The sequence below is a fragment of the Rhinoraja longicauda genome, unplaced genomic scaffold (genome assembly GCF_053455715.1).
Source record: "Rhinoraja longicauda isolate Sanriku21f unplaced genomic scaffold, sRhiLon1.1 Scf000465, whole genome shotgun sequence".
In the NCBI taxonomy this organism is placed as follows: domain Eukaryota; kingdom Metazoa; phylum Chordata; class Chondrichthyes; order Rajiformes; family Arhynchobatidae; genus Rhinoraja; species Rhinoraja longicauda.
In genome coordinates, this window is record NW_027601682.1 from 5,001 (window position 1) to 20,414 (window position 15,414).

The window sequence follows — 15,414 nt, forward strand, 5'->3', positions numbered from 1 at the left end:
TCTACCCATATCGATTCCACTTCCTCCAAGCTAATGTCCTTCCTTTCCACTGCTTTAATCTCCTCTCTAACCAGTAACGCTACCCCACCTCCTTTTCCTTTCTGTCTATCCCGCCTGAATATAGAATATCCCTGGATGTTGAGCTCCCAGCCTTGGTCACCCTGGAGCCATGTCCCCGTAATCCCAACTATATCATAATCATTAATAATGATCTCCACATTTAATTCATCCACCTTATTACGTATACTCCTTGCATTGAGACACAAAGCCTTCAGGCTTGTTTTTACAACTCTCTTACCCCTTATACAATTATGTTGAAAAGTGGCCCTTTTTGATTTTTGCCCTGGATTTGTCTGCCTGCCACTTTTACTTTTCACCTTGCTACCTGTTGCTTCTACCCTCATTTTACACCCCTCTGTCTCTCTGCTCCTGCTCCCATCCCCCTGCCACATTAGATGCAGTGATTTTACCTGCGTAGTCCAGAGAAATCAGCACTGCACAACTCAATTCCTTGCCATCTCTCTTTGAAAGAATCTCTAATCGTGTAATTTGCTCGTCCTCAATAAATGCTTAGTGCACCCTTTCCAGTTAACATTTAAATGCAGATAACACCTGTCATTGCATCCTCTTTTATTTAAAGAATAAGATGCTGTGTCCTTTGATAAGAGACAAGCACACACTTGCACTGCATGATTTCAATGAACGGGTTGACAGGTGGGTGATAGGCATCTAGTTTCTCTGTCACCTAATGTCAGTCAACAGTGCTGGTTCATTTATTGATGTGTGTGGATGAGGGGAATAAAAGCTTCTCTCAGACTCATTTCCTTGCCCGTCACCTCACCTCATCTGTCGGGAATCTTTTATTTTGTCTTTGTGCAAATAAGCCTTCCTCTGATCTTGTGGAAAGGTGATCCACTTGCATCTGATCAAAGGATTCACTCTGACCTGATCACTGGAATCGCTCAGAGCTAACCTCCTTGGAAAAGTTGCTGTGGACCTGCAAGGTGGCTGGATTCCTGTCATTGTTTCAAGGCTTCTGATAAAGACATCGAGTCATAGAATTATACAGCATGGAAACAGGCCCTTCGGCCCAACTTGCCCACACCAACCAACATGTCCTATCTACACTAGTCCCACCTGCCTGCATTTAGCCTATTTCCCTCTAGTTCTGTCCTATCCATGTACTTGTCTAAATGTTTCTTAAACGTTGTGATAGTACCTGCTTCAACTACCTCCTCCGGCAGCTCGTTTCATACACCCACCACCCTTTGTGTGAAAAAGTTACCCCTCAGGTTCCTGTTAAATCTTTCCCCTCTTCACCTTAAACCTATGTCCTCTGGTTCTCGATTCCCCTATCCTGGGCAAGAGACTCCCGATACCCGATCTATTCCTCTCAAGATTTTGTACATCTCGATAAGATCACCCCTCAGCCTCCTGTGCTCCAAGGAATAGAGTCCCAGCCTGCTCAACCATTCCCTATAGCTCAGGCCCTTGAGGCCTGGCAACCTCCTTGTCAATCTTCTCTGCACCCTTTCCAGCTTGACAACATCTTCCCAGCAACATGGTGCCCAGAATTGAACGCAATACTCTAAGCGTGGCCTCACCAACGTCTTATATAACTGCAACATGACCTCCCAACTTCTATATTCAGCACTCTGACTGATGAAGGCCAATGTTATGATCCAAACCAATGACCTTGTATGCTAACTTCAGCTCAGAGGTTAGAAATGGTCACAAGGTTAAAAAGGGTTGTGGAAGGATGGTAATATAGTTCTATAACTGTAATGTGCAAGTATTGATTCACAATCACAGGTCGCTCAATCATTATCAGTCTCTAATTGTGTGATTAATGAAGAAATTATGCAGGTACCTCAGGTGTGAGGGTGGGTATTGAGCAGCCTATTTTTGGCTCCCTACAAATGGAATAAACTTTCGCTCACAAAACACAGCATGGTGGAGGAACTCAGCAGGTCAGGCAGCATCTGTGGAGGGGATGGACAGATGACGTTCCAGGTCAAGATCCTTCTTCAGACTCATTCAGCTGTCCGTTCCGTCCAAGCATGTCCCCTTCAGTTCCCCCTTCACTTTGTGTTTGCTCACGATTCCTGCAGCCGCATTGTCTTGTGCCTCGACTATTGTTTATCACCTGACTGCAGAGCGATATGGACTCAAAGAAGCTGAGAAGATGAATGGTGGGTCCAGAAAATCAATCACATTGCTTTAGGACTAATGTGCAAAAGAGTTCCAGTGCTGTTATTGCTGCTTCTCACCAACAAGCATCAAAAGAGGATCCATTTAGATGAGGAATGGCTCAAATCAGATGCTGCTGAGTAATTGTATTACATTGCCTTTGTACTGCAGATATCCAACCTGTACCTGTATGATAGTGTTCTACTGTTGGCTGGAGCCTTCCACAGAAAACTAGAGGATCGGAAGTGGCACAGCATGGCAAGTCTGAACTGCATGAGGAAGTCCACAAAGTCTTGGAATGGAGGGAGATCCATGCTGGACACCATTCAAAACGTAAGTGAAGCTGAAAAGGTGAGAGTGTTCGATATAGACAGTGGTGAGGATGGAGACACAAAAAGCTGGAGTAACTCAGCGGGTGAGGTAGCATCTCTGGAGTAAAGGAACAGGTGACGTTTCAGGTCGAGACACTTCTGGCTGGCTCTCAGGATATCCAGAGACATTCCAAGCTGCCCATTGAATGGTTCCATCGTGAGAGTTATCAATCCCACTTCTTCAGTTTCTTTTCCTTGTATTTAACTACCAGAGTCTGTGTAAGAGGGAACTGCAAATGCTGGTTTACATTGAAGATAGACACAAAATGCTGGAGTGACTCAGGCAGGCAGCGTCTCTGGATAGAAGGAATAGGTGACGTTTCGAGTCGAGACTGTTCTTCAGACAAGTAAATGCATTGCTAAGCTCTTCCTGTCCCTCTATTTATTCCATTCATATCAACTTCCCTCTTGTTTGCCCCTCCCCATTCCATCAGCAGCTTCCTTTTTGATTCCACACTCCTCTGCACTGAATCTTGCCTGGGGTCTCTAGGCATTGAAGGCATAGAGCCTGCAGCTAAATCCTAGTGTCACTGTGTGGCGCATGCTAATGATAAAAAAAAACAGTTTGCTTTTTGAACTCGGAAACCCAACTGCAGGAGAAATTAAATCACAGAATCTTCCGAAGGGTCCCGACCCAAAATATTGCTCTTGACTGTCCTGCAGAGATGCTGCCTGACCTGCTGAGTTACTCCAGCACTTCGTGCACTAGACAGAATCTCAGCACTACTTCAAAAATGGGTCTGATGAAGACACATATGCCAGAGAATTAACCTATCGTTAATTGAGCGATGATCTGTTTAAAATCTCATTAACAACCAGACACTCTGTTGTGAGGGAGGCTTGTCTATTTTGAAGGCAATATATATTCACCCAATACCAATTTAATGCAGAAGTGACTTAGCTGCATTGTAGTATAAGAAAATAACTGCTGTTGCTGGTACAAATCGAAGGTATTTATTCACAAAATGCTGGAGTAACTCAGCAGGTCAGGCAGCATCTCGGGAGAGAAGGAATGGGCGACGTTTCAGGTCGAGACCCTTCTTCAGACTGATGTCAGGGGGGCGGGACAAAGGAAGGATATAGGTGGAGACAGGAAGATAGAGGGAGATCTGGGAGGGGAAGAGAGGGACAGAGGAACTATCTAAAGTTGGAGAAGTCGATGTTCATACCACTGGGCTGCAAACTGCCCAGGCGAAATATGAGGTGCTGTTCCTCCAATTTCCGGTGGGCCTCACTATGGCACTGGAGGAGGCCCATGACAGAAAGGTCAGACTGGGAGTGGGAGGGGGAGTTGAAGTGCTCGGCCACCGGGAGATCAGATTGGCCAATGCGGACCGAGCGCAGGTGTTGAGCGAAGCGATCGCCGAGCCTGCGTTTGGTTTCGCCGATGTAAATAAGTTGACATCTGGAGCAGCGGATGCAATAGATGAGCTGCATTGTAGTTGTTTGATGGAGCTGCGTTTTTAGCTCAAAAACTGCCTTGCCACCAGTTATAGTGGATCCCACCACTAATTTGGAATGGTAGTTTAGTTTAATTTTAGTTTAGAGATACAGCAAAGAAACAGGCCCTTTGGCTCACCGAGGCTACACCGACCAGTGGTCCCCACACACTAACACTAACCTACACACATTAGGGACAATTTACAATATTACCAAGCCAAAGAGCCCACAAACCTGTATGTCTTTGGAATGTGGGAAGAAACCGGAGCACCTGGAGAATACCCACGCGGTTACGGGGAGTGCATACAAACTCCATACAGATAGCCCCGTCGTTAGGATTGAACCCAGGACTTTGGCGCTGTAAGGCAGCAACCTTACCACTGTGCCACCGTCAACCAACATCCCCCACAGTCACCTCTCACATTCTTGGTCAATTACCTCAAACACAATGCCCCCCTCAATCCCATCTCTTCATTTCCCCCAATATCTCTCTATCTCCCTCTATCTCCTCCTCACTATTATTCAAATCCTTCTTATATTTTGTTTCATCTCATCGCCTTGTGCAATATTTTCTGCCTGGTATCCAAACTCTATTACTATTTGGTTGGGAACTTACTCTTCACATCATTTTAATTTCTCATTCCCTTCATTTTCTTTTAGCTTGCCCCCTGATTTTTGGGACTGTGTGACAGGCTAATGGTACAATCCCCACTCCTATTTTCTTCCATTTTATCTATTCTTACTCACCTTGTCCTCTTCTGCCTTATTACAGAACTACAGAACTAGAGGGAGTGGCACCCTGGCCACTCCCTCTTCTCCCCTCTCCCATCAGGCAAAAGGTATAGAAGTGTGAAAACGCACACCTCCAGATTCAAGGACAGTTTCTTCCCAGCTGCTATCAGGCAACTGAATCACCCTACCACTGCTAAAGAGCAGTGCTGAACGACTTACTACCTCATTGATGATCTTCGGACTATCCTTGATCAGTCTTTGCTGGCTTTACCTTGCATTAATAAACGCTATTCCCTTATCATGTATCTATACACTGTAAATGGCTCGATTTTAATCATGTTTTGTCTTTCTGCTGGCTGGATAGCACGCAACAAAAACTTTTCACTGTACCTCAGTGCACATGACGATAAACGAAACTGAACTGAACTAAATATTAAACCTGAATAGATTCTAAAGCACAATTATGATCACTTTATAAGGTATAAATGTATTGAGCCTGTGAGATTAGTTGACGTTTCATCTTTTTTCTAGCTTCCATATGATTCTACAACGGTCAAGCAGTGGAATTCATTGCTGTTCTTTATCTTAACCTGTGTGTTTACACAGCAAGAGTGAAGCTCGAGGGAACTTTGGAGGTTGATAAATGAAATGTGTTTAAATATCAGCCCACAGGGAAAAAATAGAGGATCGTGCACAGTTTTGTTCATCTTCACCCAAATGTTTTTATTTTTGTTTTTAGAGATAAAGGACGGAAACAGGCCCTTCAGCCCACTGAGTCCGCACCGACTAGCGATCCCTGCACACTAACACCATCCTACACACACTAGGGACAATTTACAATTATGCCAAACCAATTAACCTGCAAACCTGTTTTCTTTGGAGTGTGGGAGGAAACTGAAGATCACTGAGAAAACATACGCAGTCACGGGGAAAACCTACAGCACCCGTAGTCGGGATTGAACCCGGGTCTCTGGCACTGCAAGTGCTGTAAGGCAGCAACTCTACCGCTGCGCCACCGTGTTGCCCTCTTGCTAATCCCAATATGGGTTTAATGGACAGAGTATTTGGAGGGGAATAAGAGACAGGAACTTCTGAGGAAATTGGAATGGAAAGCTTCAGTGATTGGTATCCGATGTCCAGGATTATGGAGTCAAATGAAGACAAGTGTTTAGCCTTTAAAATCTCGTAATGTGTGTGGCTCTTTCACAGATACAACAGCTTTTGGGAGACAAATCAAACTGCAAATGACAGGTTTTATGTGCGATCACAGATGGTCGGGTAGCAGATCACACAGGCACTTTGGTGAGGTTATTACCTCATGATTATGCAAATAGTTTGCCATCCAGTGCCAAGTCATGTTTCAGCCACGAAAGAATCAGAATTTATTGTTTGGTTCTTGGTTCTTGGTCCTCCAAAATATTCCAAATGGAATTTAAACTGGAGGTTTGCATGTGAGGCCCAAATGTGTAGAAATTCCTATATTTATCTGCTCACCTTCCAAACCATGACACAAATGATATGGGTCTGAAGAAGGGTCTCGACCCAAAACGTCACCCATTCCTTCTCTCCAGAGTTGCTATCTGACCCACTGAGTCACTCCAGCATTTTGGGCCTACCTTCGATTTAAACCAGCATTGCAGTTTTCTTTCCTATACGTCATTCCAACTTAAGCAACTCATCACTGGGAATAGGTGGAAAGCAAAGTATACTGATGAGGCCAAGGCAAAATATTGCAGGCACCGAAAACATTGCAAAAGGAACAATGAAATTCTTACCAAAATGACAATAAAACACTTTGTATTCTTGACATCCTTAAAATATTCAGCAAGTAAGGCAACTTCTGTGAAAAGGGAGAAACAGATTTAGTGTTTCAAGTCACTGCCTTTATATTTGATCTGATCATTTGGGATTTGCTATGATGGGAATGGAAAAGAGTTAGTAAAAGGTTTGCATTTATAAGTATTAGTAGCAGAATTAGGCCATTCAGCCCATTAGTCTACTCCATCATTTAATCATGGCTCACCTATCTTACCCTCTCAACCCCATTCTCCTGCATCCTCCCCATAACACCTCACACCCATACTAATCAAGAACCTATTAATCTCCACCTTAAAAAATATCCATTGACTTGGCCTCCACAGCCGTCTGTGGCAAAGAATTCCACAGATTCATCACCCTCTGACTAAACAAATTCCTCCTCATCTACTTTTTAAAGGTCTGTCCTTTTATTCTGAGGCTGTGGCCTCGGGTCCTGGACTCTCCCACTAGTAGAAACATCCCCTCCACATCCACTCTATCCAGGCCTTTCACTCTTTTTTAAGTTTCAATGAGGTCCACCCTCGACCTTCTAAACTCCAGCGGGTACAGGCCCAGTGCCGTCAAACGATCATCAAATGTTTGGCTTGTTTTTATAACCTCAGGTTACGTATAAGATTATTAAGGGGTTGGACATGTTAGAGGCAGGAAACATGTTCCCAATGTTGGGGGAGTCCAGAACCAGGGGCCACAGTTTAAGAATAAGGGGTAGGCCATTTAGAACAGAGATGAGGAAAAACGTTTTTAGTCAGAGAGTTGTGAATCTGTGGAATTCTCTGCCTCAGAGGGCAGTGGAGGCCAATTCTCTGAATACATTCAAGAGAGAGCTAGATAGAGCTCTTAAGGATAGCGGAGTCAGGGGGTATGGGGAGAAAGCAGGAACGGGGTACTGATTGAGAATGATTAGCCATGATCACATTGAATGGCGGTGCTGGCTCGAAGGGCCGAATGGCCTACTCCTGCACCTATTGTCTATTGTCTATTGTCTATTGTCTATCTTGAAGCCACTTACAGTCGATGAAATGCTTCCAAGTATAACCAGTGCTGTAACCTAGCTATACAACACAGCTAATGTACGCTTAACCAGGTTCTGAAGTGATACTTGGATAAGTAACTGGATAACCTGTGCGGTTGTTATAGGTTAAGAGAAAAAAGCTGTCTAAGGTGCAATGTATTGTTTAGAAAAGGGGCTTAAGGGAAATGGTTCTGCTCATTATACTTCATGTAATAGGAAGTGAGTGGCTCTATCTGAAGTCTTTTTAATCTGCTGAAAATTAAATCCTGCACTGAAACTCAGGCTCAAGGCTTACAGTGCAGGAAGAGAGTTTTTACCAGTCTCTAGGTACACACAAAATGCTGGAGTAACTCGGCGGGACAGGCAGCATCTCTGGAGAGAAGGAAAGGGTGACATTTCGGGTCGAGACCCTTCTTACCAATCTCTGCTAGCCCTTTAATAGAACAATCCTGGATTAATCCCATGGCATTGGCCTCTCTCTCCATGGACCCAAACGGATGGATTTGATTCAATCAATTGGATTACGTATTGTAATATAGAATGGTTTTGTTCATTGTGATTCTGCACACAAAGAATGATTATAAAACGATTTTGATTGAGTGGAGTTACATGACTCATAGCAGTGTGCATTACATTTGCCATTATCATCTATCCTCTGAGGAAGATGACTCAGACTTATTTAAGGGTTATAAGTTGTATTGAATGTTGCAGATCAGCGCACTGCACGAGGGTCCTCTGTTGGGTGGAGTGGAAACTGTTGTGATATTGTAGGGACTATTTTATTGTATCACAAGGACTACTTTGTTTGCCTGTGTAGTAATGTGAATATAAGGTAATGATGTGATTAGGTGGTCACTCTGGTTCCAGGTGGCCACGGAATAAACAGCCTGGAGTTAAGCTCCAGCATTGTAACCTTTTACACACGTGTACCTGTGGTCCGTCCAGAGTCTCAACAAAGGTACAACAGGTACCGGACCACGAAGTACAACAGAAACTGTATGAAGTTGGATATATTCATTCATGGAAATGTTCTCCTGTTGCAGGGGCTCGGTCTGAAACCTTGTCTATCCTTCTGACTCTTTCCAACGTCCCGACCTGCAGTGTTCCTCCAGCAGTTTGTTACTTTAACTCCAGATTGCAGGATCTACTTAATCTGGAGTTACTTTAAATCCAGATTGCAGAATGCATCTTTATTCATGACCTCTTGTATCCTCCACTTCCCTCTAGGGTCAAATTACTGGTCTGACTGGAAGCCTGGCCTTTGTGGATGGTGTGTCGAACACCAACATTCATTTTGAAATCCTTGGCACCAGCTACAGTGAAACATTTGGCAAAGATGTTCGAAGGGTAAGTACATCTTCTACCTTCTCTACCTTTTCTTTCTGCACACTACTGCTGGAGCTGTGTATAAGGCAGGTAACATATAAACTTCACAAATTAGATTCTAGAATGATAGCTTACCCATGGAAAGTGTATCTCTCTCTGCTGGTTTTAATAGGATAGTGTCATTTTCAAAGTCCGTTTGTGCTAATCTGCTCCAATACTTGCTAAGATCTGTGGGGTGTTTTTGTTACGTTATCATCTGAAAACTCCATTGCTCCACTCATAGACAATAGACAATAGACAATAGGTGCAGGAGTAGGCCATTCAGCCCTTCGAGCCAGCACCGCCATTCAATGCGATCATGGCTGATCACTCTCAATCAGTACCCCGTTCCTGCCTTCTCCCCATACCCCCTCACTCCGCTATCCTTAAGAGCTCTATCCAGCTCTCTCTTGAAAGCATCCAACGAACTGGCCTCCACTGCCTTCTGAGGCAGAGAATTCCACACCTTCACAACTCTCTGACTGAAAAAGTTCTTCCTCATCTCCGTCCTAAATGGCCTACCCCTTATTCTTAAACTGTGGCCCCTTGTTCTGGACTCCCCCAACATTGGGAACATGTTTCCTGCCTCTAATGTGTCCAATCCCCAAGGGCAGAATTAGGCCATCCAGTCCATCGCATTCTCTCTGCAATTCCATCATGGCTGATCGGATGAATAAATGCTTTTCTAAGTGAAGCACCTCCCTGGGGGCCGCAGGACATGGACCCAAGCAATGATTGATGGTGATGTCCAGAACTGGAGAATTAAATTGGAAGGAAACACAGACTCACAATTATATCGCACTTTATGACCCTCAGGTGACCCAAAGTGCTTCACAGCCAACTGCGTATCTCCATAATGCAGCGGTAAGAAAGAACTGCAGATGCTGGTTTAAATTGGAGGTAGACACAAAATGCTGGAGTAACTCAGTGGGACAGGCTGCATCTCTGGAGAGAAGGAATGGGTGACGTTTCAGTGAAATTAGTAGGCATTTAGTCTGTTCTCAGAGTTTTGGCAGAAGGATAAGCAACGGTAAGGATACCAAGTTGACAATTTAAGATAGGTTTATTTACTAAATGTTGTCACTGTTTATACAGTAGACTCGTGCCCATCCTTTTCTATATTGCACTGGCCCTCGGTACTTTTAACTCTTAAATGGAGAATGTCAAATTCGAAACGCTACCTGACAATATTCACTGCATGCATTGAAGCTGAGAATGGCAGATTTCAGTCAGCCTTTGGGGGTCAGAATTAGAACAGGGGGAGGGACAGGTGTTTTGTGTTTGATGTGTAGGAAGGAGCTACAAATGCAGATTTAAACCAAAGATAGACACAAAAAGCTGGAGTAACTCAGCAGGTCAGACAACATCTCTAGAGAGAAGGAATAGGTGACATTTTGGTTCGAGACCGTTCTTCAGACGAAGGGTCTCAATCTGAAATGTCACCTATTCCTTTTCTCCCATTGAGTTACTCCAGCTTTGTGTGTTTATCTTGTTTGGTGTTTGATGCAGTGCAGACTAAGTTTTCGAGAATGGCTGGACCAGTGTAGTCTTCTTGTAACGCTCGGATTAAAAGGTAAATGTTTCGGGCTCAAATTCACAGGCTTGGGCTGATCCTGCAGCACTGTGAAGTCACCCTGGCTTTAGCTGACAGCATGTCCAACTGAAAGCTCTCGGCTGTTCAATCACAACACATCTCTGCAGCTTGACCATGTCCTTGGTACTGACAACCTGGGAGGCATAATACAGATGAGAGCATTCACCTCACATTGACTTGCTGGCTCCCAAAACTTTCTTGACTACTTTGGAGTGATTTCGTAAACAACGCAAGGTTGGCATCTAAGATTTGATTCATTCCAGCCACTGACCTTTATTGGAATTGTATTCTTATCAGTCATGAATGATTCTCTCTGCAGTGTGAGGTTGTGACCTCCAGCTCGCCTGTTTCAAAGTAAAGCTACGGTCCACGTTTACCTTCTCTAGGTCGTCTGCTGATATGAGGCTCATTCTCAGTCGCTTCTTCCAAGGTTGAACAGCATGACTTTCTCCAGTTTTTTTCAATCCACAACTTTATCCTGTGTTGCTAATCATTAGAGTCATACAGCGTGGAAACAAGCATCTTGGCCCAACTTGCCCATGCGACCAACATACCCCATCTACACTTGTCTCACCTGCCTGTGTTTGGCCCATATCTTTCTAAACCTATCCTACCCATGTACCTGCCCAAGTCTTTTTAAAATGTTGTTATAGTACCCACCTCAATTTACCTCCTCTGGCAGCTCGTCCCATACACCTACCGACATCAGGAGTTGGGTGCCTCAGTGTCTAAAACTTTACAGTAAATCATGACCCAATTTTAATGCTGCATATTGAGCTAGTTTAATTTAGTTTAGAGATACCGCGTGGAAACAGGCCACTTGGCCCACCAAGTCCACGCCGACCATCGATCACTGTACACTAGTTCTATGTCATCCCACTTTCACATCCTACACACTAGGGAACATTTACAGAAGCCAATTAACCTGCAAACCTGCATTCTTTGGAATGTGGGAGGAAACTGGAGCGCCTGGAGCAAACCCATGGGAGGACGTACAAACTCAGTACAGACGGCACCTGTCGTCAAGATTGAACCAAGGTCTTTGACACTGTGAGTCAGCAGCTCTACCGATATACCATTGTACCGCCCTCAACTTCATTTAGCAATACACTTCAGGAATACGTTTGCTTCATTAATACTTGCCTCACAGCAACCATTTCCTTTTAATGGAGATTCTATTTCAATGTCTTTCAGCAACAGTGGTGAATCTGTAGAATTAATTGTCACAGATGGATGTGGAGGCCAAGTCAATGCATATTTTTAAGGCAGAGATGGATGGATACTTGATTAGTACGGGTGTCAGGGGTTATGGGGAGAAGGCAGGAGAATGGGGTTGAGCGGGAGAGATAGATCATCCGTGATTAGATGGCGGAGTAGACTTGATAATTAGGGGATTGGACACATTAGAGGCAGGAAACATGTTCCCAATGTTGGGGGAGTCCAGAACAAGGGGCCACAGTTTAAGAATAAGGGGTAGGCCATTTAGAACGGAGATGAGGAAGAACTTTTTCAGTCAGAGAGTGGTGAAGGTGTGGAATTCTCTGCCTCAGAAGGCAGTGGAGGCCAGTTCGTTGGATGCTTTCAAGAGAGAGCTGGATAGAGCTCTTAAGGATAGCGGAGTGAGGGGGTATGGGGAGAAGGCAGGAACGAGGTACTGATTGAGAGTGATCAGCCATGATCGCATTGAATGGCGGTGCTGGCTCGAAGGGCTGAATGGCCTACTCCTGCACCTATTGTCTATTGTCTATTGTCTATTGATGGGCCGAATGGTCTAATTCTGTTCCTATCACTTATGAACAACTGTGGCTGTATCACTTTCTATAACAAACTTCTGACACAATTACTTCATTCCTCTTCTCTTGAACATTTCTTCACAGTCAGGCACAGGGAAATATAAAAGTCCTTTTAGACAGTGTGGTGCCCCTCCTTTTAGACAGTGTGGTGCCCCTCCTTTTAGACAGTGTGGTGCCCCTCCTTTTAGACAGTGTGGTGCCCCTCCTTTTAGACAGTGTGGTGCCCCTCCTTTTAGACAGTGTGGTGCCCCTCCTTTTAGACAGTGTGGTGCCCCTCCTTTTAGACAGTGTGGTGCCCCTCCTTTTAGACAGTGTGGCGCCCCTCCTTTTAGACAGTGTGGCGCCCCTCCTTTTAGACAGTCTGTAAGTGCTTTTCGCAACAATGTAGCACCCTAAGTCCATCGCTAAGTGCTTTTCGGTAAGTGCTTTTCGCCGGCACGACAGGGGGGGGCTGGTAGGGAAAGGGGGGTGGGGAGAGTAACGGTAGGGGCCCCAGTACACTGCTTTGCCCGGGGGCCCATAATGCTGTAAAAACAGCCCTGGCTCTAGAAATTGTGGACACATTGGTAATCATTTTCCAATGTTCTATAGATTCAGGATCAGCTCCTGTGGATTGGAGGGTAGCTAATGTTATCCCACTTTTTAAGAAAGGAGGGAGAGAGAAAACGGGTAATTATAGACCAGTTAGTCTGACATCAGTGGTGGGGAAGATGCTGGAGTCAATTATAAAAGATGAAATTGCGGAGCATTTGGATAGCAGTAACAGGATCGTTCTGAGTCAGCATGGATTTACGAAGGGGAAATCATGCTTGACTAATCTTCTGGAATTTTTTGAGGATGGAACGAGGGAAATTGACAGGGGAGAGCCGGTGGATGTGGTATACCTCGACTTTCAGAAAGCCTTCGACAAGGTCCCACATAGGAGATTAGTGGGCAAAATTAGAGCACATGGTATTGGAGGTAGGGTGCTGATATGGATAGAAAATTGGTTGACAGACAGAAAGCAAAGAGTGGGGATAAATGGCTCCCTTTCAGAATGGCAGACAGTGACTAGTGGGGTACCGCAAGGCTTGGTGCTGGGACCGCAGCTATTTACAATATACATTAATAACTTGGATGAAGAGATTAAAAGTACCATTAGCAAATTTGCAGATGATACAAAGCTGGGCGGTAGTGTGAACTGTGAGGAAGATGCTATGAGGTTGCAGGGTGACTAGGACAGGTTGTGTGAGTGGGCAGATGCATGGCAGATGCAGTTTAATGCGGATAAATGTGAGGTTATCCACTTTGGTAGTAAGAATAGGAAGGCAGATTATTATCTGAATCATCATATCATATCATATATATACAGCCGGAAACAGGCCTTTTCGGCCCTCCAAGTCCGTGCCGCCCAGCGATCCCCGCACATTAACACTATCCTACTACACCCACTAGGGACAATTTTTACATTTTTACATTTACCCAGCCAATTAACCTACATATGTTGTCAAGTTAGTAACAGGGGACGTACAACAAGATCTGGGTGTCCTAGTGCATCAGTCACTGAAAGGAAGCATGCAGGTACAGCAGGCAGTGAAGAAAGCCAATGGAATGTTGGCCTGTATAACAAGAGGAGTTGAGCATAGGAGCAAAGAGGTCCTTCTGCAGTTGTGTAGGGCCCTAGTGAGACCGCACCTGGAATACTGTGTGCAGTTTTGGTCTCCAAATTTGAGGAAGGATATTCTTGCTATTGAGGGCGTGCAGCATAGGTTTACTAGGTTAATTCCCGGAATGGCAGGTCTGTCATATGTTGAAAGACTGGAGCGACTAGGCTTCTATACACTGGAATTTAGAAGGATGAGAGGGGATCTTATCGAAACATATAAGATTATTAAGGGGTTGGACACGTTAGAGGCAGGAAACATGTTCCCAATGTTGGGGGAGACAAGAACCAAGGGCCACAGTTTAAGAATAAGGGGTAGGCCATTTAGAACGGAGATGAGGAAAAACGTTTCCAATCAGAGAGTTGTAAATCTGTGGAATTCTCTGCCTCAGAAGGCAGTGGAGGCCAATTCTCTGAATGCATTCGAGAGAGCTAGATAGAGCTCTTAAGGATAGCGGAGTCAAGGCAGGAACGGGGTACTGATTCAGAATGATCAGCCATGATCACATTGAATGGTGGTGCTGGCTCGAAGGACCGAATGGCCTACTCCTGCACCTATTGTCTATTGTCTATTGTCTAAAACCTTCAGATAGACACGAAATGCTGGAGTAACTCAGCGGGACAGGTAGCATCTGGACAGAAGATCCAGATCTCTGGATCCCTGGCTGATGTTTCGGGTCGTGACCCTTCTTCAGACTGAGCATCAGGAGTGAGGAAGTTACAGAGATAAGGAAGTGTAAGAGATCTAAAGAAAATCTTAGTTGTATCACGCAAGATAAAACCTTCAATTGGTCTCATTAATTCATAGTGTCCTCAGTCATAAGGTGAGAGCTCATGATCAAGAAATTGTTTGTTTGGAAATGTCAATATTTTGATCTTGCAGAATCATTCTTTCAATCCAAACTGCTAGGTGTTTATCACCTTATGAAAATTAGTGCTCACATAATAATCAGATTCGTTATAATAGTTTAAGAAAATAACTGCAGATGCAGGTACAAATCGAAGGTATTTATTTCACAAAATGCTGGAGTAACTCAGCAGGTCAGGCAGCATCTCAGGAGAGAAGGAATGGGTGACGTTTCGAGTCGAGACCCTTCTTCAGTCTGAAGAAGGGTCTCGATCCAAAACGTCACCCATTCCTTCTCTCCTGAGATGCTGCGTGACCTGCTGAGTTACTCCAGCATTTTGTGAAATAGATTCGTTATAATGCTTTGCCCATCCTGGCACATATAACAGCAGCATCCAAAGCTGAAAAGGTTCTGATGAATGGTCATCGATCTGAAATTTTAACTTTGTTTTTTTTTCTTCTATCAATGTTGCCTAACTTGCAGAGCATTTTGAGCAGGTTCATTTTTTTCATGATTTCAGATTTCCAGGATGTGCAGTACTTTGATTTTTGTTTGCCTTTATCAGTCCGTCTCTGTTTTGTTCCTCTTTTGGTTATGATATCAATTATA

The 15,414-nt window shown here is 44.4% G+C and overlaps 1 protein-coding gene across 1 annotated transcript in view; it reads left to right on the forward strand.

Annotated features, from left to right (window-relative positions):
- Nucleotides 1–15,414, forward strand: part of LOC144591006 (glutamate receptor ionotropic, delta-1-like) — a gene marked incomplete at its 5' end in the record, with an annotated part of 25,103 nt that overhangs the window by 4,810 nt on the left and 4,879 nt on the right. The window contains 2 exons of the mRNA XM_078395354.1: nt 2,362–2,523; nt 8,791–8,910. Coding sequence (XP_078251480.1) covers nt 2,362–2,523; nt 8,791–8,910 — 282 coding nt within the window. The remainder of the gene's footprint in view (nt 1–2,361; nt 2,524–8,790; nt 8,911–15,414) is intronic.